The sequence below is a fragment of the Protomyctophum parallelum genome (assembly GCF_964188405.1).
Source record: "Protomyctophum parallelum genome assembly, chromosome: 15".
Taxonomy (NCBI): domain Eukaryota; kingdom Metazoa; phylum Chordata; class Actinopteri; order Myctophiformes; family Myctophidae; genus Protomyctophum; species Protomyctophum parallelum.
Genome location: NC_139710.1, coordinates 15,639,129 through 15,666,628, shown reverse-complemented (window position 1 = coordinate 15,666,628; position 27,500 = coordinate 15,639,129). Strand labels below are relative to the sequence as shown.

The 27,500-nt window shown below is 43.7% G+C and overlaps 1 protein-coding gene across 3 annotated transcripts in view; it reads right to left on the bottom strand.

The window, feature by feature from the left end:
* Positions 1-586: 586 nt before the first annotated feature.
* The window catches only part of LOC310871577 (zinc finger SWIM domain-containing protein 6-like), a 68,118-nt gene continuing 41,204 nt past the window's right edge, over positions 587-27,500 (bottom strand). The window contains exons 5-14 of one of the 3 annotated variants that reach the window (XM_083783180.1): positions 26,914-27,093; positions 24,792-24,962; positions 24,441-24,587; positions 23,622-23,783; positions 21,858-22,118; positions 17,753-17,888; positions 11,067-11,224; positions 10,605-10,768; positions 5,600-5,681; positions 587-4,782 (exon numbers count right to left, since the gene is read on the bottom strand). In XM_083783180.1, the coding sequence (XP_083639306.1) occupies positions 3,917-4,782; positions 5,600-5,681; positions 10,605-10,768; positions 11,067-11,224; positions 17,753-17,888; positions 21,858-22,118; positions 23,622-23,783; positions 24,441-24,587; positions 24,792-24,962; positions 26,914-27,093 (2,327 nt within the window). In that variant the 3' untranslated portion in view covers positions 587-3,916. The remainder of the gene's footprint in view (positions 4,783-5,599; positions 5,682-10,604; positions 10,769-11,066; positions 11,225-17,752; positions 17,889-21,857; positions 22,119-23,621; positions 23,784-24,440; positions 24,588-24,791; positions 24,963-26,913; positions 27,094-27,500) is intronic. The other 2 variants (XM_083783181.1, XM_083783182.1) reach the window with 2 other exon arrangements.

The window sequence follows — 27,500 nt, the reverse complement described above, 5'->3', positions numbered from 1 at the left end:
TGTTGGGTTAGGGGTAGAGTTTACTGTGTATGTGTGCGGGTAAGCTGTTGGGTTAGGGGTAGAGTTTACTATGTATGTGTGCGGGTAAGCTGTTGGGTTAGGGGTAGAGTTTACTGTGTATGTGTGCGGGTAAACTGTTGGGTTAGGGGTAGAGTTTACTGTGTATGTGTGCGGGTAAGCTGTTGGGTTAGGGGTAGAGTTTACTGTGCATGTGTGCGGGTAAGCTGTTGGGTTAGGGGTAGAGTTTACTGTGTATGTGTGCGGGTAAGCTGTTGGGTTAGGGGTAGAGTTTACTGTGTATGTGTGCGGGTAAGCTGTTGGGTTAGGGGTAGAGTTTACTGTGTATGTGTGCGGGTAAGCTGTTGGGTTAGGGGTAGAGTTTACTGTGTATGTGTGCGGGTAAGCTGTTGGGTTAGGGGTAGAGTTTACTGTGTATGTGTGCGGGTAAGCTGTTGGGTTAGGGGTAGAGTTTACTGTGTATGTGTGCGGGTAAGCTGTTGGGTTAGGGGTAGAGTTTACTGTGTATGTGTGCGGGTAAGCTGTTGGGGGGGGGGGGGGATGCTTTGAGAAGACTGAAATATACCTTTCAAAAAACTAACTTTTATTAAAACAAAACAAAAACAAAAAACAAAAAAAGGAATCAATCATCGACTCATTAACAAGATTATAAAACAGTGATTTAGTTACATAAATAAATTGATATCGGTGTATCAAATCTTAATTTCATAAGCATGTATACATGGATCATTGTAATAAATAAAATGGGAAAGCAGAAGATCTCTACACAAAAAAAAAAGAAAAGAAAATCAACTAAAAATGAAACGGCTAAGAGTCTCAGAGGAAATGGTTTCTGAAGAGAACGAGAGAGACACTGGACAACGTATTTTTTTTTCACCAAACACACGTGAGGAATTGCTTTGTTAAAGCATGAGTAACACAGCCATTCACTTACTAATTAATGGACACTAAAGCTGCAGGACCAAGGTGGGCTGTCTCTGACCTCTTGGAACGCGTTTGGTTGTTAGATAGATCTCCTGTTTGGTTACTTTAAAGCGTTAAGACAAGGCAAGAGAAAAGGCTGTTTTATCTCTAATCAACAACAGATAAGAGAAGATGCACAGAAAAACAAAATGCATGTAAAGAAAAAAAAAAAAGAAAAAAAAAAGAAAAAAAGAAGGCAAAAAGGCAAGTCATAATGGAACAGCTGAACATTATACACAACAAAACACCCCAAGTGTTGATTTTTGTTTTGTTAAATGAACACCCGGGACCTTACTGTGCAGATAGAAGACACTGGTTGTCATGTGGCGTTGCGAGAACAGAAGGGTGAACTGAAGAAATGGACGTCCGAGCTATGCTGAACCTGTGCATAATTATTGATGTTCAAGTCAGGCTAATTAACAGGCAGGATTGTAAGTAGGTTTGCCAACTACCTGAAATTCAAATAAGGGACACCTGACCGGACCTCCCTTATTTCTAAGGAAAATAAGGGACGCCCAGAAATTAACCACTTGAACCCCAGCATCCATATTCTTGAGGGAACATTAGCCAAAAATAGCAGAACTACCACTCATAACCAGTCACGTTGTAAGCGGTATAGATCATCTATTTTGGGCAAAGAGATTTGGTGTAAACTGTTTGAACTTGTAAGATCTGTGTCATTGATTGATTCCCAAACATAAAAAAACTAAGTGTGTCTCTTATAAGTTCAATAAGGGACACGTCTTTTAGTTCCCAAATAAGGGACGATTCCTAATTTCAAGGAATGGTTGGCAACCCTACTTGTAAGTCTACTGTTCCAATCCGACGTTGGGACATATTACTGCAAACACAAGGGGAAAGACCTCAGCCAGCAGCTTTTGTTCAGATTTAGCCCCAACCAGATCCTTCATGAAAATTTTAAATGAATTCAGAAAAGGCCATCATTTTCCTCAGACGCGTCCATGAAAAGTTTGCCTGGGATAGCAACTTCAGTGCTCAGTTAAGTTGATCAAGAAATCTTGTCACGTGTCGTGTTCAGCAGTCAGTGAGAATGAAGTAAGACAACATTGTTTTTCTGTACCAATATCAGTCAACCGGTACTTTATGATTGGTGCCTCTAGTATCAACACATGCTTGTGAGTCCAACTACCCATTAACAAGGTCAATCCAGTCCTTCTGATATGTTGTGTTTTTGTTTTTGATTTTTTTTTAGATTTTTTTAACAAAAGAAACTGACAAAAAAAGAGATAAAGAGAAGGAGAGAGAGAGAGCAAACTACAGCGGCTTCAAGTATTTCACATTACATAGAATACTCTGTATAAATTAGTTAACATATACTTTCAGATCCTCCATATTCAGACATATACTATGGCATATATACAGAGTACAATAAATGCTCGCTCATGTTGTGTCACGTTTTGTCTTTTTCCTGTAGTCAGTCGTTCGCTCGTCTGTTTGTTGGATCCGCCTTTTTCTTGTGTAGAGAAATCCCTGAGAACATTCTGGTGACAGTCGCTGGAGGTTCCACACAATCAATTATAACAGTAGAAGTCTAATTTCTATGGTTCACATGCACAAGGAGGGAAATGACACTGGCCTATTCCGAAAATACCATGGAAAGATGATAACTACAGAGAAATACTGACGCTTCTCAAAGAGCGTGTGTTATAGCCGATGTCTTTCATGGCTACTATCGCTGCCTTGTGTGGACAGTGATGTACAGCAGAGCTGAATGTTGGGAGGAATCTGACCCATCTCCAGATCTCCTCATATGCTTGGTCTCATTAGCGGATATCCATCATTTAATTAACACTGTCATCTATCATAGACATTATGATAGTATAAACCAATTTGGGAGTAGGTACAACACGGTATGACTGTATGAGGTAGCCGTCTCCCTTCATGTATAGATTTATCTAGATCAAATCAACATCTATTTCACAATAACAAGTTTCATTCTTATTTAGTCAGTTTTAGGCTGCACCTGGCCGTGAAAAGTCAAACAGACATAATAAATCACACCGACATACAATTAATACTCATTATCTTTGTCTAATGTGCCATTATGGTGGAGCGTGTATTCTGTCCCCAGTCGAGACAGGTATTCATTATGTTTGGGGGAGGGGTTACAATAACAACAACAGGAGTTCGCTAAGAGCATTGTTGTGTGTGTGAGGGAGCTAATGCCTGGGACCCAGAGGAAACTAATGGCTGCTCAAGTGCTGCTGCTACTGCTATGTCTGGAGAAACGCTGACACAGGCTCTGTCCATGCCAACCCAAGCTGTACTGAGCCGAGCCGAGCTAAGCTATGCGGTGCTGACCACTGCCCTGGTGTCATGTAAAGCCTTGGTTTCTCTTTGAGGATGCTGTTATACACTTTGTTTTGTTTGTTTTGTTTTGTGTCGTTTTTGTTTAGTTTTCTGCGTTTTCTTTTTTCTCACGTGAGCGCTAGTGTAGAAGGGCGTTCGCTCATTAAAAAAAAAAAAGAAAAAGAAAAGAAAGACAAAGAAAATCAAAACAAAACAAAAAAATGGATGCTTAAAATCATAACGGGAAAAAAAAGCCATTTCACTTTCTCTTTTTCCTCTCGCACACATGTAGAGAAATACAAACAAACATTCACAACGTGACAAATTTCCTCTCTTCTGAAAAATAAAACACTTCTGTACACATAGTAGTAATAATTAATAATAATAGGAATAATGTTTATAACAATAACAACAGCAAGAACAATAATACCATGTGTGGCTCTGTTGATTTTTTTTCCTTTCTCTTTTTGCTTCAAACTACAAGTCACATCCCTCTTTTTTACTTGTCCATTTTGTAAGTCCAAAGAAGTTCAAAAGGCAGACTCAAGTTAATAGAAAAGTACTAGAGCGGGCGGGGGTCACTGGCCCCCACCCGAACCTCCACCCAACCCCCCCGGACTGGCTCTCAGCCGAACCGCTCCCTTACCAGCATCATGAGTTTCTTTTTGCCCTTGTAAATCTGTTTCAGGTTGTCTATGAACTGCGTGAACTGGATGTGTCCGTCGTGAGCCATCATGAATGTCTCCCGCGCCTTGCCCAGGAACTCGATGAACTCGCTGTAGTGGCGCGGGCTGATGTGTGTGAGGCGCGAGTGCGTGGTGTTGATGTAGGCCCCGATGGTGGCGTCCAGCAGCTGCCTGAGCGGCGCCTTGTCCAGTGACATCAGCTTCCCAGAGTTCCTGCGACTGTGCAGCGCCGACACCATGCCCGGCGTTGTGAGCGTGCACCGCCGCAAAATGTCCGACAGCACGGTGGCACACTTGACGCTCTTCACCACCAGGGGGATGACGGCAGCCAGCTCGTTCTTCCCCAACGAGTGGCTGAGTGCGCAGGCCCACAGCACATCGTTGATGGCCGGGTGCGTGTCCTGGTTGTAACTGAGGTTCAGGTGGGCCATGGCTAATGTCGCTAGCTTGTACGCACGCATGGGGTAGCCCCTGTGCTCCATGTAGCGCGCTATGGTGAACAGCTGCGTGTAGCTCATGCCCGTGGCAGCCGCGTCTAGCACGATCTGGTACGCCGTCTCAAAGGCTATGTGGTCCTTCTCGCAGAGGGTGAGGGCGGAGAGCGCACAGTTCTGGGGGTCCTTCATGGCACACTGCAGGGCCAGCGTTCGGGCGGAGGAGGCCAGGTTCTCCTGCTGATGGCAGTCGAGGTGGAGGCGAACGATGGTGCTGTTGGACATGACGGTGGTGGCCACGATGCTGGTGGCCTCCGTGGGGGTGAAGAGGGTGAACCAGCTCTGCATAATGCTGTCCAACGCGTACACACCTGGCCACAGAGAAACACACAAATGCAGGCAAAGGGCCCGAATGAAGGCACATTCTGCCGGCAGCTTTGAGACAGTGGATACATTTAGGTCAGGGGTTCCCAAACTGTGGTGCGTGCACCCCTTGTGGTGCATGAATGCCCTCTACGGGGTGCGTGACATGAAACGGGTAATGCCGGTTTTGTTGTGTTATTTAACACAAACCGCAAAATCCGGTAAACACCGTTGCAAGGAGATGTATAGAGCAGCTGCATGTCTCTAAGTGCAGTGACATTCTGTGACTATTTGCCATAATCATTTCATTTAAAAATTTATCATTTTTGGTCAAATACAATGAAACTGAGCATTGGGGGTGCGTCAGCTAGGTCAGGAGGTAACAGGGGGTGCACGGCCAAAAAGGTTTGGAGACCGCTGATTTAGGTTATATCAAGATATTAATATATTGTGTTGTCATAGAGTCACAATATCTGTTGTTGATTATGTTGTTGTTACACAAGTCACAAGGAGGTCCTGATTTTAGAAGTAAGCTGTGTTTTCGATGTATACATGGACCAGGCTTGCTCAAGTACCAGAACCAGAATTATAACCATGGTGTGTTACATAGTGTTACATTATGTCCAAATAAGGCCTTATAAAAGAATATAAAAGAAAGTCACAGAATATCTTGTGAAGAGGAACATTAGGCCTAATTAGTATCATAATAGCAGTGGTCCTATGGATGAGATGACGGTCTCTGTCATGGACTCTATGACATTAGAAGTGACATATTATAGCAAACAGGGTATGAAAGAAGGAAATGGGGACTAAAAGCTGACTTACCCACTTCAGTGGCACATGTGACTAACCAGCGTACCATCTCTCTTCTTCTCCAGTTTAATGTGGACAGAGTTATCCTCATCACCTGAGAAGGTGGGAAGGGGAGGGAAGGCGGGAATGAGGCATTGGGAGAGAATAATTATTGATCGGCTAAGCAGTGTTTATCGGATCATACAGGTATTTAATTCAGTATGAATCGTACCGAATTAAACACCAAATAAACAAGATCAATAAGGCAGGCTTTTAAATAGCTTAGGGGCCGGGAAAGACACTTCTGTTTTGCTACCCGTTGTTTTGCTAACCCAAGTCACATCCCAGCAATGTACTTTTGGTATGATATACGAATAGGGCTCATTAAGAGCCAATAATCTAATGTATTAACCTCATTTTCACCTAAGATGTCACATACATCTTTTGCATGCCAAGCACCTTTGTCCTTCAGTGGTAAAATGTTAAAACAAAGACTCTATCAATAGCACATCACCCATTCTTGAGATAAGGGACAAAACTTTTTTCAAACTAGATTTTTTTTTTTTTTTAAGATACATTCAAATCAAATAGATGTATTTGTAGACACAGGTCTCAACTACCAATATTGAGAAGGAACAGGTTTTTCGCATAACATTTCTTTCTAAAATGGGACATTTATGCACTTAATACCTGATTCTTGTCAACTCCGTCAGACACACTAAAATCCCTTTTAATTGAATTTGATAATTTCAACAATAATATAAAGTCCTCAGTTATCTTATAATGGCTTTCAGTAATCAAGTTAAGTAATACAATTATTTTAATATTGTTTTGTTCCAATATCACACTATTATGAAATATCCAATTTCTCAAATCCGTCATTTCAACCTTTATTTTCAATATTATAACATGAAAACCATGTAAAAAAAAAAAAAAAACATCATTACGTATCATTTCAGTTGGTGTTTCAATACATAAGCACAAAATATTTAACATCGAATTTTCTATTTCTTTGGAAATTAACAAAAACATCACGGGACGAACGTCTGACGGAGTTGACGAACATCTGACGGAGTTGACAAGTTTAACTGATTTAGGTTCTAGACCACCTAGGATCTTGATTCTGGTGACTAATCCCACATTTTCAAGGATGAGGAATACAGTGGTACTATTTATATTGGCCCTGTGACCATGGCAGCCATTTTCAAAATGGCTGCCACCTGCTGTTATTTTACAATAACTCAAGTTCTACACCACCTAGGATCTTGATTCTGGTGACTAATCATACATTTTCAAGGATGTGGGATACATTGGTACTATTTAGATTTGTCCTTTGACCATGGTAGACATTTTTCAAAATGGCCGCCAACTTTCTGTTATTTCCCAATAACTCAAGTTCTACACCACCTAGGATCTTGATTCTGGTGACTAATCCTACATTTTCAAGGAGGAGGAATACAGTTGTACTATTTAGATTTATCCTGTGACAATGGCAGCCATTTCCAAAAATGGTGGACCTGCTATTATTTTACCAATTTAGTCAGTGAATATTATCAGAATAATGTTAAATCTGTGAATACATTTCTTACCAAGAATTCTTTCACCAATGTGTTTGTAAAGGTGTCTACTAACATATCCCACATTGGTTTCTATTGAACATTTTTGACAGCTGCTGAAAGTTGGGTACCATACCAAGTGGCTATGGCCAAACTAGGGAGTCTATGGCCAAACTAGGGGTCAAACCCCTTGGGCTAAATTCGGCCATATATCCACTTGCCCAAATGTGCTGACCTCATTTTGTGATGACGGCTATGGCCGTTTTCAGCCCAAGGAGTGTTCTTCGTGCATAGCTAATGTTTGGAATGCATTCAGAATCATGAAAACTCCCTAGTTTGACATGTCACATGCTACTTAAAGCATAATGAACATTTTGCCTTATATAGGTTGTTGATGGTACCCCAACTTTCAGCAGCTGTCAAAGGTTCCCCTAGGGTGGTTGAATATAAAGCAATGTGGGATATGTTAGTAGACACCCTTCCAAACACATTGGTGAAGAAAATTCTTGATAAGAAATGTATTACCAGATTGTATTAATATCCCCTGACTAACTCATCTTCTAGACCACCTAGACCCGACTTCACCAACAGAGACCCGATTGACAACTAAACAACAAGTTTGGACAGCCCCACCAATTAGTGTTACGGAAAATAGCAAGTGTCTACCCTAGGCCCAGAGGGAGACACAGAACTTAGATGCGGCTCACATGTTGCACGATTCCTCAACAAGCTGCCACCAGAGATGAGAGCTGAATTCTGCCGCACAATGCTCTGCGGCCCAGGAGCAACCAACACCATGTTGGAGTTCTCTGAGTGGTTGAAGCACGAGTCCTAGCCATATAGCCTGTGCAAAGGCAAACACCTTGAAGACCTGCTTGAGGTGAACAGTGAGCAGTGAACAGTGAGCGAAAGACTGAAGACAGAAGATCTGCCTTCAGGACTATCAGGCAGGATGTGCAGACACTGAAGGCATCAGTGTCGTTCTGTGTCCCCAGCATGTCAACCAAAGCAATGTTACCAAATCAAAGGAGCCTTCACCTCAAGTCACCTGGGGCTGGGTGAGAAATCGTATCCCGTATCTAGCCTCACAACTAAATACAGACACTTGGCCAGACTGCCGTTTGAAAGGGTTAAACCCTTCATCCTGATTGGGGAAGACCACCCCACCTAATCACACCAACCGAACAAGTGAGGTTGGGGCCTCCAGGTGGGCCAGCAGCCATCTGCACAAGACTGGGCTGGACCCTGCAGGAAAGCAATCTCCAGCCAAGACAATGTAAGTTGACTATAACAGAGCCCCAGAACACAGAGGTCATGAGAAGGATGGAGAAACACTGGCAGGAGGCCACCAAGATCAACGCCACACTGCAGTGGCCAGTGAAGTCAAACTGTGCATCTGTACCTGAAAGGGACAAGTCAAAGGCCAGAAAGCCCACCTCCTTTTAATGTCCTGTCAGTAGCAACTCAACCTGCACCTGAAATAAGCCCTGACCCCTCCCAGAGAAAGTTCATCCTTGAAAATGTAATGATTAGTCACCAGAATCAAGATCCTTGGTGGTCTAAAACTTGAGTTATTGGTAAAATAACATGAGGTTGGTGGTCATTTTGAAAAACAATGGCTGCCATGGTCACAGGACAAATCTAAATAGTACCACTGTATTCCTCATCTTTTAAAATGTATTATTAGTGGCCAGAATCAAGATCCTAGGTGGTCTAAAACTTGAGTTATTGTAAAATAACAGCAGGTGGCGGCCATTTTGAAAAACAATGGCTGCCCTAGTCACAGGACAAATCTAAATAGTACCAATGTATCCCACATCCTTGAAAATGTATGATTAGTCACCAGAATCAAGATCCTAGATGGTGTAGAACTTGAGTTATTGTAAAATAACAGCAGGTGGCGGCCATTTTGAAATATGGCTGCCATGGTCACAGGGAAAATCTAAATTGTACCACTGTATCCCTCATCCTTGAAAATGTAGTCTTAGTCACCAGAATCAAGATCCTAGGTGGTGTAGAACTTGAGTTATTGTAAAATAACATCAGGTGGCGGCAATTTTGGAAAATGGCTGCCATGGTCACCACGAGACAAATCTGTGATGGCCCTATAGCCAAAAATGTTCCTTAAGGCATGCTCTAACTGTGTGCCAAATTAGAATACGTCCCATTATTCAAAAACTATAATTTTATTGTTTTAGGAACACTTTTGTCAACTCCGTCAGATACATGTCAACTCCGTCAGACACAAAACCTGACGGAGTTGACGTCTGACGGAGTTGACAAAATGTCATTTGTTTTCATCTTAACCCTCTGTAGTACAATGTAGCCATTTTGTTTTTGCTTCATTTGTTAGCTAAACCTAACCCTAAACTTTTATAATAAACATTATTTTGGAATTCTTAACAAAGATCATAATAATGTCCTGACGGAGTTGACATGTAAAAGCTGTGACCACCCTGATATCAACATTGTTTGTTTAAAATATCAAACAATTGAATGCTTGTCAGACCAGGTGCTCCACTGTTGCAACAAATACAAACGGGACTTGGAAAAGGAGTCTTCAGGCTAAATCTGTCGACAATATTTTCGGATTAATTTAAGACTTTTAAAAAACCTGACGGAGTTGACGGGAGACGTGGGACACACATTTGATATGAGATATCTAATGGAAAATATAAATTTAAATTATTGTGTATATTGTTTGCTATGTTGTTGACAATCTACTTTAATTTAGTATGTATATTTATGTGATTGTGACAGTATTAGACACTTTTTTAGCAGTTTGAAATTATGACCACTTGCTGGGGACAGGCTAAATACAGGCGTTTTTGGGTACAGTGCCTGCTTTTAACTAATTCAGATGGCATATGAAAACAATTATAATGAAATTAATGGCATAATAATACACAACTGTATTACATTTAACTTTGCAAGTGCTTTTATTTTTATTAAATTAATTTATTTTTAACAATAATAAGGCTCTTATGTGTGGGACATGTTTTTTCCACTTTTGTCCCTCATCTCAAGAATGAGTGACATATATAGTATATTCGCAGATGGTGGCTGGCTAGACTGGACGTTCCACTTCAAATCAACATTTCTGAGTGGTCATTTGGCTGGTGTTAAATGCACGGCTGCCAAATGATGTTTAAAACTTCTGTGAAGGGACTTGGCACTGGTTACATGCAAGAAAACTGCTGTTATGACCTTGATGAAGGGAACATTTGTCTATTAAAGATTCAGATCTGCACTCTGTTTTTGAATTTTCCAAATTTCTGCACCTGATGCAATCTACTACACACAAAAATAATGCTATTTTCCGTGTCAGCTTTCCAAAAATAAAATTCTTCAGCAGCAGCCATTTTAGGTGCACCGTCAGAAATTCCCACAAATTCCAGTGACACAATGGCCGTTTTGTTCATTCAAGCTTTTTGCAGACGTAGAGAAAATCTCTCTCTCTCTCTCTCTCTCTCTCTGTGTACCTGCAATCCCAGCTCAAGAGACACTTTGAGGAGTGTGATGTCGGGCAGGCTGTCCATCAGAGTGGCGATCTTGAAGGCATCCTGTGCCAGTTTGAAGATGTGAGACGAGGAGTGAATGTTTTTCTGGATGGACTCCAGAACCGTCTCCAGCCTACGACTGTCACCTGGGGGAGACGAGTGCAACAGGTACTCTGTTAAATGCCACCCAACACTGCATTGTGTGTACAAGTGGCGCTGTGTATGTGTGCGTTTGCCCGTCGTCAAAATAATTATTACGTGATCATCATTATCCTCAATGAGAAAGTGAACTGCACAAATCTAATTGCCCATATAATCATGGCAATGTCCAGAGTGTAAATGTAACTCTATTTTATGCACTCTCAGAGTTAAATGAACACCGATAGCTTTTCTGTGTACTGTATATATTATGTGTTTGGAGTATGTAATTGCATACGTCTGTACCTTTGGCAGCAGTTAGCATGGTGGAAGCCAGCTCACATTGCTGTGACTCTATGTGGCTGAGAGTGAACCAGCGCGGATAGCGGTTGGGCACCACTGACACGATGTGGTGGGGTCGCGACAGGTCACCGGATGAGGCCGTCGACTCCAACACAGGCAATCTGAAACAGAAACAGAATGCAAGCCAAAAAAGCCAATTAGTATTGACCAAAACAAAAGAAAGACATTCACAATGTGCCGTAACCACTTAAACCCTATATACTCTAGTGCTGGTGCGGCTGGGTCCCTCTGGCCTCTATACTAGTTATATACTCTAGTGCTGGTGGCTGGGTCCCTCTGGCCTCTGTACTAGTTATATACTCTAGCGCTGGTGGCTGGGTCCCTCTGGCCTCTGTACTAGTTATATACTCTAGTGCTGGTGGCTGGGTCCCTCTGGCCTCTATACTAGTTATATACTCTAGTGCTGGTGGCTGGGTCCCTCTGGCCTCTGTACTAGTTATATACTCTAGTGCTGGTGGCTGGGTCCCTCTGGCCTCTGTACTAGTTATATACTCTAGTGCTGGTGGCTGGGTCCCTCTGGCCTCTGTACTAGTTATATACTCTAGTGCTGGTGGCTGGGTCCCTCTGGCCTCTATACTAGTTATATACTCTAGTGCTGGTGGCTGGGTCCCTCTGGCCTCTATACTAGTTATATACTCTAGTGCTGGTGGCTGGGTCCCTCTGGCCTCTATACTAGTTATATACTCTAGTGCTGGTGGCTGGGTCCCTCTGGCCTCTATACTAGTTATATACTCTAGTGCTGGTGGCTGGGTCCCTCTGGCCTCTATACTAGTTATATACTCTGGTGCTGGTGGCTGGGTCCCTCTGGCCTCTGTACTAGTTATATACTCTAGTGCTGGTGGCTGGGTCCCTCTGGCCTCTATACTAGTTATATACTCTAGTGCTGGTGGCTGGGTCCCTCTGGCCTCTACTAGTTGCGGTCCTTTTTCCCCCCTCAACACCAAATCTCAAAATTGACAATCTATATTAAAGCTCTGAGAGCTTTGCTTTTGCGATAACTTGTGAGCTTGTAGAGCGTTTATTTTCTGAATGTTCGGCCGCAGAATAGGGACACTACGGTTTGTGTGGTTAAAAAAATGTTTAACTGGTGAAAAACACCAAGTGATATAGACAGACTCGGAGATAGACAGCAGATGGCCTGGAATCATGAAAATATACATAATAGTTAACCAATGAAACCAGTTGACCGAAGTGGTTTAGCAGGTAGACAGATTGAAATACAGACAGAGAAAAAAAAGTTAAGTCTTCATCACTTGTAGCCCAAAAGAATGACTTGAGTGTTCATGAGGGGATTATAGTTAGCATATCCCTGCAATTTACTTCCAACCTAGTTTTTAATCACCTAGAATCCATGCTATATAATTAGTATTTTCTTCACTCTAATTGGTTGTAATGAAGTCAGGGCCATAGAACACCTGCTAGTGGCTGAAGGAACTCCTCAAGTATCTCTCTCTCTCTCTCTCTCTCTCATTACAGCATTACTGACAGGGCCGAGTCTCCACCATCCACCACCATTACCACTGCGGCCAGCTCATATCCTATTCTCCCTCTCTTCTCTTCCACCTCACTTTCAAAGGTCTTCCTGCCTTCAGAAGACAGCACAACCTGGCCTTCTCTCAGCCAATCACAAAGCTAATTGAGTCCACGGGGAAATTAAGGAATTCACCTTCCAGCCCTGTGAGGCTGGACACACATCAAACACATGCCGACACACATGGATGGATGCAGGCGCTCACACTCACGTGCAGACACGCACGCCCCCACACATGTGCAGCCAAGGGTGTCTGTGTGGCTGTGTGCCCCCCCCCCCCCCCACACACACACACACACACACAGAGACACACACACACACACACACACACACACACACACACACACACACTCGCACACGCACACCTGCCCTTCTGAAAAAACACATCAAAGCATCCTAGTAAAAGCTATGTGATGCTAAATGCCAGTTTCCATTTCAGAGCATAGTGCATGTGATACTGTTGTCACCTGAGCACAGCCATGCACACAAAAAAAAGGAAAAAGAAAGAAAGGAAAAAGAAACAACCAGCTCATCTTCAGTCAGTTTTTCCCCGGCAGGGTACCGGGGTACCAGGCTACCAGCGGGACTCGTCTCTTTGAGAGAGATGGTGGAAAAGAACACGCGTGAGGGATCTGCAAGTGTGAACACCGACGCTTGGTGTGAAACAGAGATGTTTGGAAGCCATAGCAACAGCCGGTTTCATTCCACACACATCTAAAGAGCTGCTAAAAGCCTTCCACCACACTGGGGCCTTCTGGAAGGTTCCTGGGGTGTAGCAAAGCAAAAAAAAAAGGCCCAGGGTAAAGATGGAGGCCTCATCAACATTCCTGCCTTTGTTTGGCTTTCAGCAGAGAGCCAGAGGCCTCGATTGGACGGAAGTTTGAGAGGCCAAGCCTGCTGAAAAGTAGCCTTCTGGACATGTTGGGGAGGTGGGGGGGATCCATTCTATGCTATTGTTCTACGAGAGAAAACTAATAATAGTTGTGAAAAGCCCTGTGAGTGAACTGCTCTGAGCCGTTTCATCCAAGTACATCTACAGTATGCCATCATATTCTCTGCCACGGAATATTCTCATTTAGCACCTTGTAAACCACACAGCAATATGCTGCACATCAGCTATAAACATTATGACGGCCTCGCCACAATTACGCTACAAACTCAATGTCACTCTCTCTGTGCTCAAAATATAAAATCTAACTCATATTTCTTTACAGCATCGCTTAGCCTGGATATAAATGGACATGGCCAATGAGCTATAAGACGCTGTAACGTGCAAGCTATAACAGGCGATCAATCCTGATGTAGGCCGCGAGGAGAGCAGCTGTAGAGTCAAGTGGGTCCTATGGCACTCTTGCGTGCTGCTGTCACATCTGAAAGGGACGCGGCAATACTTTTCACACTCGGAATATTCACGGGCGACGTGTTGACAGGGGCCACCGGGGGACCCCAGCAGACACAGGGGCCACCGGGGGACCCCAGCAGACACAGCCGTGGGTACAGAGGGATGCAACGTGGTGTGCAATCATTTATTTAGTGAACATTGATTGGTCGTCCACACAGCAAAAGAGTTGGCAAAGTCAAGAACTCCTAATTGAACTCTTACGATTGTAAGAATGAACCTAAGGAGTGAAATGAACACAGGACTTTACTCAGAATGTGCACTTGACATTCACTTTTAGATGATGTTATGATAATTGATGCAGCGCTCGCGCACGCGCACACACACACACACACACACACACACACACACACACACACACACACACACACACACACACACACACACACACAACACTATAGTTCTCACATTTTTAGTTATGAGTTAAATTGACACTCTGGACTTTGCTGTTAAATATATGTTCTCCACAATAGATTCTTACTCTTTTAGCCTATTAGGCTAATATGATCACATCATTATTTTTTGACAAACAGACAAACACACACAAACAGTGCAGTTTGCACACACACAGTGCAGTCTTTGACCAAAACAACACAAAGGCCAGAGAATAAGTGAATACGAGTGAGACGGACATTGATAGAAAGCAGTCCAACACGGTTTTACCTAAATCCTGAATCCTTGGGTTCCTGCTTTGGATCAGCATGACTACTGACCTCTTTACCTCCTGGTCTTATAAACACTCTCCTATTATTATTAACCAGCCCAACATCTATCAAACACACATTTATCAGCTAGGCTACACATCCGCTGCCTGGAAGACCCCTGTCCCAGCAGCACTTCTCCTTGTAAAAGCTGCCTGTAAAGCCGACAGGTAGAGGTATCAGGTCATTTCATATTATTCAAGATATTAAAACTCCGTAGTGCTGAGTAGTGCTGTTGTTGTTTTTCTTTTTTTTTTGTTATTGTTGTTTTGCTTTCTTTAAATGAGTAATTGTCTTGTAATGTTCATTGTTGTTTTTTTGTATATTTGTATGAAAAAACCCCCCACAGTTTTACGCCAAAAGTTTGGAGCATTGCATAATATCTCTTTGTTGTTGGTCAATTATTTTAGCCTTGACAGCATGCACTTCACCACATGGACATGTACGTCCAGTACTGTAGGTCATATGGTTAATGTTTCCACTTTGAGCCTCTCTCATATTTGTAGAAATGTTGTTTACGTAGCACGTAAAATGAACTCACAAGCCAGCTCTCTACATATAGTACAGGCATATAGGCCTAACCTATACTTTAAGGACTTCGCCCCAAGGTCAAAATAAAAGTGTGTGCATGGACTGAGATCAACTGGTTTGGAAGAGTCTACAGTACATGGTAAAGAATGCTTTGCAGTGGAATTCCCTTTTAATACTGGAGATGAAATCATTATGACCTCATATGGATGGATGTATTTGCGTATGTACTTGTTTCCGCTGGTTAACATTGTGAACAAGTCTACATTTTAAAAACAGCTGAAGCGGCACCTGATTCACACGACTGTGTCGTTCGACGAGAATAACCGATTTCAGCAGCACGTTTTTCATTTTCGCAAGACGTTTTTTTTCCAGTTGAAAATCACTTATTTCCGCTGAGCCACACGCTCATAAATTGGCCCCTAGTCAGAATGATCTTTCGCTACGCAACTTGAGAAAAGTGAGATGTGCGACACGGAGATGAGCTGCTGTGGACTGTGGTAGCACGGTGGCCCAACAGAAACAAAAGTGCACTGTGAGGAAAAACCATACCAGCCCATCTATTATGCTTCACAATGTAGCCTGGGCACAGTAACATCCTTAGCATTCATATAACTCAGGGTGTGTACAAACGGAGTGTAAAGTTGGTTCGATGTACTGCATACACCGACAAGTTAAAATAACACTCAGGATTATAGTGTGGCTCAGTTTAGTTTAATGCTAGCCCTGTGATATATCTTCAAAAGGTTGTGGATTAAGCTAAAGGACCTAGATTTATTAGCCTCATATCTCACGTGGGACTCTCTGGATGTATAAAGAAGCGTTTGGCTTCCAGAGGGTGAGGCGAGGACAGTGACAGTCCCCAGAGTGGAGGAGTCACCATCTACTGTTGCTCCATTAACATTCTGGACAGCATGTGAACCACTAAGTGTTTTTGTTTTGGCCTTTACACACACACGCACGCACACGCACACACACGGCATGCGCTGCTCCCACATTCTTTAATTAACCTCGTCCACGACATGTAAACAGACACACACACACACACACTCGCAGGGACAAGCACGTGTGAGGCTGTGTGCGCACGCAAAAACAACCGCGATTATTCTACAAATGCAATATTCTGCATACACATGTACTGTACAGTACCGTCCTACGGGGAGCTGGTCGCCCTCATCTCTAAAGCCTGCTTTGTACTTAAAATAGCTCATCTACAAGCCCACAATGTGTCGCACTGCAAAGCCTTGCAGGCTTGTAGATCTGCTCTTTTCAACACGGCACACCATGCACTGTGTACGACGGAGCCTGAATGAGGCACAAAACAGCACTGGCCTAAGATAGATGGTGAGAAAGAAAGGATGACACAGAGAAGGAGAAAGACTGAGTTTTCTTACTCTCTCGCTCTCTTGTATCAATGATAGTGTTATAATGGCTCCATTAAAACAGTACCCTTCCTTCTTACCTCCTCCTCTATATTTAACCATCCGTTGTCCTGTGGGAGCACAGAGGTATATGCTATCATATTACACTACGCTACATTACACACATTCATTATGTGCTGAGTAGACACCCCTGGTTCCCAGGAGCACCCATAAGTGGCCATATTATTCTAAATCACCCGTTTTACACCACGGGGGTGAGGATGGAGGTGAGGGGGGGGGGACAAAGAGAACGAGAGAGGCTGACTAAGAAAAAAAGAAAGTGAACCGGCAGGGAAACATGGCAAGATAGGAGGGAACGTATGCATGACCTGGATGGCATGCCATGCCCGTCGTCTGAAGAGGAGGTCTTTTTAGCCGCCCTGCTCTACTTTTGGCTACGCCGCTATCTCAATCAGCTGGTCGGTCAATGATCAATTCACGCTCATGGGCCGCACGCGGCCTCCGCCATGCTGCGTTTTGTCAGTCGGTGACGCGCGATGCTACAAACCAAACAAAGTTCAGCTCCCATTCATTGGCTAATCATTTGCCATCGGCATTGTTCAGAGGCAGACTCATTGAGGAGGGATCAAGACAGAATCCCCTGCTTTGTAGAAGCAGAACAGGCCCCTTCCCCTCGCTGCCCTGTCCCTGTTGGCCCTGCGAGTGTGTGTGCTTGTGTGTGTGTGTGTGTGTGTGTGTGTGGGGGGGGGGCTTCCTCCTCATTACAGTCACTAATTACACTCTCATTAATCTAATTAATATTCACTGAACCAGCTCCCTCTAGTCACAATATCAAAACACAGCACAGCACAGCACAGACACACACACACACACACACACACACACACACACACACACACACACACACACACACACACACACACACACACACACACACACACACACACACACACACACACACACACACACACACACACACACACACACACACACACACACAGTGGAGAACGCAGTAACTTCACAGTACAGTAACTGAAGACAGTCCACATAGATGGGTCACAGTCTAGACACATAGTTGACAGACTTACCGCATGGCTCTCAGTGCAATCTTGTACGCCAGTTCAGCGTCATGAGGTAGGAGAGAGGTGAAGAGATAGCGGGCGAAGGTGTGCATGGGAACACTCTCTCTGTGGACGATCTCTCCCAGACCACTGTATGGCCCACCTGTTCAGACGACACAGTGGACAACATGCTTTAGTGACAGCCACCAACACTTTACACCAAATGGAAACAAGTCCCAAGGACTTTGTGTTATCCTTTTAGCCTTAACCCATTTAGGCCGGACCTCGAAATTAAACAAAAATCTTCTAAATCCTCCAGTTTTCTGAAATAAATATTTTCACGATTAAAAAAAAAATAGCAGACCTACAAGATCTATTTTTCAATAGCTAAAGCATGAAATGATGCCAACACCACTATACCACGTGCCTTTTACATTTCGGACTAATAAAGTATTCAATCACGCTGTTCATGTGCATTTCACTTCATTGTTGATTGATATCGTAGTCTCCAACCTTTTCTGGATCAGAGCCCACTGGAAAATCTCAAAAGTGTTTGGACCCGCTCATCTATCTGACTGGTCAGATGTGGTGGGACCGTGCATTTTCAGAGCATGGTTATTTTAACCCATTTGGACCTGGTGTTACCTATACGTTGTTTTACCTTAAATGCCTGCGCCCTCTGTGTCACATATACACCTCTGTGTCTCATAGCAACATATATATTTTTTTGTAAGAATTTGAAGGTTTTCAGAAAACCTTAGGTTAGGTTTTAGGAGGCGTTTTATAGTATAGCATAGCATAGCGTTAACATAGCATACAAGCATAATATCGTAGTGTTTTGCAGATGATTTGAGGGACCACTTGCAGTATCCTCACGGCCCACCAGTGGGCCCAGTCCACAGGTTGCGAATCACTGGTCTATAGAAACAACAATAGTATAATAATCCCCCCCTCCTGGCCATTTGCACTGTTCCTACATTTCCCCGCATTGTGCAGGCAAGCATGGGCTTGGCACAGTCATATTTTCTTAACCACCTGACCCCTAGCATCCCTATTCTGGAGCAAACATATGCCTCAATTTTGTTGCGGGATGTAACAGTTCATATTGAAACGTTCAATATTATGAGGATCTGGGTTCGATACAGACGATAAATGAACTATAGCTTAAATTGTGTTAATTATGTTTCATAGGCTCCACAACAAGGCAGCCGACAGTGAGACAAGATGCAAAGCAACACAGCCCCTCCATTTCCAAAGAAAAAGAAAGACTTTCCAGTCTTTTACTATCCTCTACTCCAGTAAGGCATATCAGGCACATTAGCATGCTGCCATCAAGCTAGTAGCAGAGAGTAGCCTATACTGTGGAGGAGACGGAGCACTCCATCAGCTTACAATGGGAAAACGTGAAATGCTAAAGATGGCAACACTATCAATGTTAAAACGATGCCGTCAGCAGCAAAGCTGGACAAACGATGAACCGTTAACCATCTGCTTACCATTAAGAAAATCCCAATTCTAAGAGATACGTAGGAGTCCCAAAAGGGACTTTTCTACTAGTTAGCTCATTCTATAAACCAGGGGTTTTCAACTGAGTATGAACCAGGGACCACCACCCTGACTGAGAATCAACCTGGGGACCACCACCCTGACTGAGAATCAACCTGGGGACCACCACCCTGACTGAGAATTAACCTGGGGACCATTGTTGTGTTGGGAGGGGGGATATGGTCATGGTGTGGGGGAAAGAAATTAACCTTCCATATTAAACTCATGTTGCTGTTCATTGTAACTTATTCTATGAGTAAGCAGACACTTGCGATTGATTATGGGCACAGTTCCTTGTAATGGTGACTCAACCAGGCAATCCGGTATGGTTTCCCTTTTCTGTGGAAGTTCTTGACATCCGACTTCCCAGTAACTGACAACATCGATGCGTCATAATTTGTCACCAGATCATTTACTGCATTGTTTCTCAACTTTCTCTAACCCTAACCCAATACAATAAATTCAAATACGAATCTTCACTTTCCTACATTACTAAATGCATGGTCAGGGACCACATGCAACACCTTCACGGACCACCAGTGGTCCACGGACCACCTGTTGAAAACCCATGCTATAAACCATCACCATTTGTGTGTCAATGCAACTAGTTACTAGAGAAATTCACAAAGCAACATGCAACAAAAACTCTGAATTAGTCTGATTCCAACAGGATAATGGAAATCAGCACTGTGAATTAGACTGATTGATATGACACCTTACTCAGTAGCAGAGAATGCAGGCTTAACTATTTTATGTTTCAGCCTCTCTCTCTCCCTCCATCCATCCATCCATCCATCCGTATGCCAGACACATTTTGTCACATTCTGTCATTCTCCCCTTTCTGTTTATATATATTTCTCTCTCACACACAAAACATGCACGCACGCACGCATTATTATTTCAGGTATACACTGTATTGTAATTATATCATGTTCAAAGTTTAATCATATTTTCACAAAAATATCTTTCCACAGAAATATCTGCCCATTCTCATTCCTTTTCTTTTTTGTTGTATCATAAACGACAAACGTACATAACTGCAACATCACTGGACTTTGCAACCATGAACTTTGTGAACATGCAGTTACCACTAGGGTTGCAACAGATAATCAAATTAATCAATAGAATAATCGCATAAACATTATTGTAGTTATGCAGGGTGACTCCAGCCGCTGCAGAGTGATCTTTTGAAAAATAGAACGCACATATCACCACAATAGAATAATAGGATTCAGGTCAAACATGTATTGCTTGTATAACGTAATAATATTAGCCAGCAGTTGAAATGCAAACACGAGTGCTTTATATCCTGGACAGTACATCGTTTATGCTGTAAAGCACTGTCCATCCATGGACTGGCATAGTGTGGGGGAAAAGCTTCAAATGAAATACTGGCTGTTAAGGCCCGATTCATTCAGCTATTTGCCATTGTGAGCTTGCGGCTATTTTATGTGCACAACTAAGTATAAAGTCAGCAATGTTAAATATGAATTAAAAATAGAAATGACAGAGTTAAGCCTTCTTATAGACTAAATATATGCAGTACATAGTTGTGGGGAGGTGGGGTGGGGTGGACCTTGAGGATTGTTTGAAATAACTTGCTAGTGGTCCAGAGCAGAAAAAAATGGAGAACCACTGCTAAAGGACAGTGGCTTATCTTGGCCTGCTCCTCCCAGCGCAGGGAAAGAATGGAGAACCACTGCTAAAGGACAGTGGCTTATCTTGGCCTGCTCCTCCCAGCGCAGGGAAAGAATGGAGAACCACTGCTAAAGGACAGTGGCTTATCTTGGCCTGCTCCTCCCAGCGCAGGGAAAGCAGAAGCCACGCGGCAGAAAACACACAGTGACGTTGAAAAACATATGGTGGTATGTGCAGACTTGGCTCCTCTCTCGCCTCCCTCCCCCTCTTCCCCTCGTCTCCGGTGGGTTATTTTAAACCCCAACAGGCTCCTAAGCCACAGACCACATCACACACAGGGGCTCTGCTGCAGCCCCCAGGGGCCTGTGGAGGCCTCCGAGCCTGGGACTCCATTAGTAACGGAGCCAGAGGTGGGTGGTCGCATATGGGTAGGGACAGGGCTGGGGTTAGGGTGGGGACTGGAGGTTTGAGGGCTGGGCCTCCAGGATATGCCACCTCTCTCCCACTCCCATAACCAAACCCCAGGCGTCACATTCGGTTCCAGTACCAGACCTGTAAACGCACACACTGCATGCATGTGTGTGTGTGTGTGTGTGTGTGTGTGTGTGTGTGCTGACACAATACCCCTGGTGTTACTGTGTAAAGACCTCATTTTGGTCTGGCCCAAGGCAGCTCAGCTTCTATTTGCACCACAAAATGAAAGGATAATAAATAGTGAGACGGAGTCCAATGTGTTTTTTCCTGTTTCAGCAAGAATGTGTAGGCTCTTGGTGTGTGGGAGAGACAGAGAGGGATTTTAAAAGGAGAGGAGAGCAAAGGCAGGCGGAGGGCACAGTGAAAAAAGACAGATTGGAGCTAAGGAGGAAATACTGTCCCGCAAGACTATGGAAAAGAGAAATGAGCGTTTGCGCGTATGTGTGTGACACTGTGTGTGTATTAGTGCCTTTACCCTCTAACAGAAAGACGGCTTGTTTACGGAAGATCTTGACCAGGGAGTCGTCCAGTTCCACTTCCTGCAGCTTGGCCAATAGCTGCTCCTCGTTGCGACACACCTTCTCCTGGGCATACAGACCATCAGGCATCACTCTCTGCTGGCCTAAGCCAATCAGAGCCGTCTCCACGGCCAGCGCCACATACGATTCGCCGTCGCCTAGCAATCGTTGCACGGGCAACCGCTGGAGGTCTGCACGGCTCACTACGCTGGAACAGTCTGCGGGGGAAAGAGGAAGAGATGATGAAGCAGGCACAGAGAGAGAGAGAGAGAGAGAAAACGGATATGGAGGTGTAGGCAGGGTGATAAGTGGGAGTAGTAGTACAGTAGTAGATAGGGAAAGGTTCAGATATAGCCTTGTGGACAGGCTCTGTGCTGTTCTCTGAGGTTTGGTCACTAGATGAGCCCGTCTCCTATTGAAAACCACTTTGTCAGTCACACTGACTCACACAGCAGAGGTCTGGACAGAACAACCGTCCAAAGTAAAGATTAACGCCTCAGGAACATTCCTCTTTTCACTTGCTCAGCCGTAGAGACTGAGAGTACTATGTCCGTGAGCAGAGGAGGACATGGGCGAGCGAGCGTGCGTGAGCGAGCGTGCGAGAGAGAGAGAGAGAGAGAGAACAATCCATGGGGAAGTGAATTTAAAGCACATAAAAGAGGTGGCAGAATAAAACAGACAAATGTTCAGAGGAAGAATCTGGCATAACATCCATCATGTCTGAACTGGGACAGATAACGTGGTACACTGATTTGGAATGCTTCTATACGGTATGTCTACTTGCACAACAACGTCTAAAAAGACATTGGAGACATATCTGATCCATCAGAAACACATTATGCAAAGGGCGAATTATCAGGGAAGGCTGGGATCACACACAGCATTGATAGACTAGATAAATACAGGTGTAGACATCGAAGTCCATTTTATACATTCACAATTCTGACGCCTGAAATTTCCCCTGTGGGATCAACAAAGGTATCTTTTATATTATTATTCTATTCCTCTTGGTAGAAGAGAAGCACAGATAAAAATTGGGAAATCGACAATTATTATATTGATGTTGTAGATTTCCCCATCGCTACTTCCTCTTTTGTCACCTCTGTACACCTCTGTTTTACTGTGCGTCCAAACAGTTCCTGTGGCAGACTAGAGCAACAGTAGCATTGCAGCCAGCATGTGAAACTACTCCAGGAATGCACCTTCATTTCACAACGGAACTTTTTTAATCAACCAGACAGTTGTGTTGATTTAATGACTCTGTCAGGCCGGGTATGCTGCCCAGGGAAGTCAATCATAGCCAATCAGAATGGAATATGAAACATCTGACTGATACATCTTGAACACATGACTCCAGGGGTAATGTGTACAGACATTGCACAAAATTGGACGAAATTTGGAGGAGTAGCAGCAAAAAGGAAGAAAATAAATGGCGGAAAATCTAATCCACGAATCCAAAAATATAGTATTATCAGTCAAGCCATTATGAATCTCAAGTTCAAATGTATCCAAGGCACAGGCATGTCTGTAATCTTTTGACTACTCATATACAAGACAAGTACACAAAAAAGACAGACAGACAGACAGACAGACAGACAGACAGACAGACAGACAGACAGACAGACAGACAGACAGACAGACAGACAGACAGACAGACAGACAGACAGACAGACAGACAGACAGACACCTACTAAACTACAATAGAGTTGCAATCCACCTACAAGGTCTAGTGGTACCTGAGAGGTCTAGGCAGGTGTTGCTACCATCGTCCGTCCCCCGTCCCGACTCTGTCAGTGTGCTGAACAGGGTACCAATGGGGTCCAGGGGGTGTCCAACCCAGCCCTCTAGGTTGGTAGTGGAGGTATGACCTTTATGGAGCAATTCTAAGACAAATAGCACGGTTAACATTAGCAAACCTTGTTTCTTTACCCATTTTGGGTGGGAACCCCTTTTGGTGTTAGCATTATGTTATGCTTTAGCTATTGAAAAATAGCAGATCTACAAGCTCACCGAGTGGCGTGCTACGAGCTTGTAGGTCTGCTATTTTTGAAAAATCGAAGAACGAATGACATAGGAACATAGCTTTTTCAGAAAACTGTCAGGATGTAGAAGACATTTTTAGAATCTGATCTCAGGTCAAAATGGGTTAAAAGTATTTCCCTTTACCAATTTAATTTAGAGTAGCCAATTGTTGACCTGTAAGGACCACAGGCGGCAGAAACTCCGGATGACCATTCTGACAACATGTCCTGAAACATGAAAACCAGTTCTTGGTTTTGGAAGAACCAAAAAATAACTGACATTTCAGGAAATTAAAAGAATAAATGTAGTAATTATTTTGCCTATTTTACTTTCATTGGTTCAATATTTATAAAACACGTCAAACACGACATATGGATATATATATATACATATATATATATATATATATATATATATATATATATATATATATATATATATATATATATACATACCGGTATATATATATATATATATATATGAGGTTTCTGCTCGACAGTGACAAAATGCAACCTCACCTTTTTTGTGTCGGCGGAAGTGCTCTAATTGCCTCTGTTGCTGCCGCCGTAACGTGTTCACCACCGCTATGGCCAGTCGGAGTGCTTCTCTGGGGTAACCATGGGAACGCAGGGCATCCACCCTTGCACAGGCAGTTGGCACGTGTTCTAAGGAACGGGAAGGCGAACGGAAACACATTCACTTTCACGTTTTCCCTTCCACTTTCCCCCGTTTGCAACCAAAATGTACGTTGAATCTCAGAAAACTATGAATCTGTTCTAATTAATCTTCACCCAAACTGAAGGTAAAAAAGAAAAACACAGAAAAACACAGACAGACAGACAGACAGACAGACAGACAGACACACACACCATGCCACATGGGCCAGCCGCGCGTGTCAAAGAGGGATCCGTCCTGGTTGTCGTGGTAACAGTAGTTGGCGTAGAGGTCGCTGGCGATGATGTGCTGCAGATGCCGGTCCTGCCAGTGGAGGTCACAGGCCTCGATGGCTCGCGTGAACACCGTTCTGTGGGGACGCAGCTCTGGAGGAGGGGGGACAGGGGTCAATATTAGCTCATTAAAATGTCATTTTATATTTGAGCTATATTTATTTATAGCTAGAAGCATGCATCCGCCTCGTTGATGCCAGACTGCTGGGCGAGCACTGGCGCTTTGGCATGGGGGGCATCAGCTATATCTATAGAGCGTCGCAGTCCCACCCCCTTTCAGAACGACGAGTGGCCCAGGAAATGAATCCCAATGCATTTTGCCCATAGGCTTTTCTTAAAGTATTTATTTAAAGACGGTTACGCCGCGGACAAAGCCAACTCGGACAAATCATGACAATGAACACTATGTTTTGGGCCGATCAAATAATTTATAAGAAGAAAAACAAAACAAATAGTGTTGTCTCCTGCCTTTATTTTCTTCTTTCTAATGATTTGATCGACCCAAAATATTGTGTTCATTGTCATGATTTGTCACGATCCGAGTTGGCTTTGTCCGCGGCGTAACCATCTTTAAATAAATACTTTAAGAAAAGACTATGGGCAAAATGCATTGGGATTCATTTCCTAGGCCACTCGTCGTTCTGAAAGGGGGTGGGACGTTATTTCACCTAGAGCGCCATATATGGAGACAACCTATAGCTCCATGTATGGAGAAAACAGCGATATACAGCGCTGACATCAGACTACTGTAGATACCTCATATATGGATATACACGCCTGGCATCGTCATGGTGATACGTACTCGGTTGGCTGGCATCGTCATCATGACACGCATATAGTGAACCATATATAAGAAATGTCCTCAGTGTTATCTGGCTTTACAACCCGGATATCGTTGGGTTAGAAATGTCTGCGTGGCGCTTAAGTTCGGATCGGACACCACTGCAGCGAGATCTAACGAGACAACCAGCATTGGTTTGAGGTGCTTGATGTCATGATGATGTCACGATGACCTGGGCACCTGTGGGCGTGCCTGGGGTGACCAGGGGGCTGATGTCACGATGACCTGGGCACCTGGGGTGACCAGGGGGCTGATGTCACGATGACCCCCAGGTCATCGTGACATCATGAAACCTGGGGTGAGCGACGGGGATTTGAGTTAGGTGACATGACAGAGTGACGGGAATTGTTGTGAGTGACGTGACAAAAACGCGACGTGACGTTTCATAGTTATCTGCGAACTTTGGTCACATTGGCTGGCTATTAAAAAATAGCACATACATGCTCATGTGCCACACTATGAGCTTGTAGATCTGCTATTTCAGAAAAGTATTTTTAACAAATATTTGAATATATATATAATTTTTTTAAGAGAACATTATTAACTCAACTTTGTGCTTCTGGAACAGAATATCTTGAGATGTAAATGGGGGTCAACGGCCAAATACAAGTTTTGAGAACCACTCAAAAACATAAGTGACATCCGTAGAATCGGCCTCAGGTCTTAAGTTAGGGTTAAGTTAGGGAAAAAACGGGGGCCCAGATGGATTTTTCAAAATGTTGAATCTACAGACACACTTATGCACTTTCACTTTCAAAATGTTTCAAAAGGAGCAAAAATGGCAAATCTGAAAAACGCTTGTAGAAAAAGAAAATCATTAACATGGTGAAGTACATCTTGATGACATCATCAAGATGTGTTTCACCATATTAATGATTTTTTTCAGACCTCCAGTTCTAGGAAACACAGAATGGGGGACTTTTTTTATTATGTCCACACAACAGCTCTAAGGTATATTAATGACATAGTAAAATGTTGAAAATGAGTGGAATGCCCCATTAATACAGATAAGAAAACAACATGGAGATACAAGGTCTCTGCCCAACAGCAATGATTTGGTCCTTATTCTAACCTCTGTTTCCCTATAGCTGTCTGAGAATTTGCCTTCAATAAAAGGGGTTACAAATAAGATGGGCAATGATACACATTGCAGACAGACAAATAAAGAGAGAGGGGAAGACGACAAACGTGTTCATCTCTGACCTTGGTTGCCATGGGCGCCCTGAGGCAGTGAGTGGGTGAGGTTGGGCAGCTCGTTGCCGTGGTTACCGTCCTCCCAGGGGCAGACGTCCACGCTGTTCCACCTGCGCAGCTGCCGCAACCAGGAAGCCTTCTGCTCCGCCTTGCAGTGGGGGTTCAGTACGATGCACATCCACAGGGCCCCTGGACACACACACACACACACACACACAGTGGGGGTTCAGTACGATGCACATCCACAAGGCCCCTGGACACACACACACACACACCTCAGTCCTCTGCCCTACTTCCCCATGGAAAGACCTGAACAATGATTCACACAACGCAGGTAGCTGTTGGGGGAAGGGGGGGAGAAAAAAACTATAAAAAACAAAAACAACAATTTTCTAGATGCTAAGCTCACGGCGCTCCACAAAGGCCCAGCACATTGACAAAACGTGTGGACCACATTTTGTGCCAAATGCACGAAAAACGGCAAACTCTGTGAAAACAAATGAACTTCAGTGCTCCCGGGGCTACGCTGACTACACACATATCAGCTTGATGTAAATTGGAACAAACTGAATATGAAAACTGGCTGGGTCTCTGGG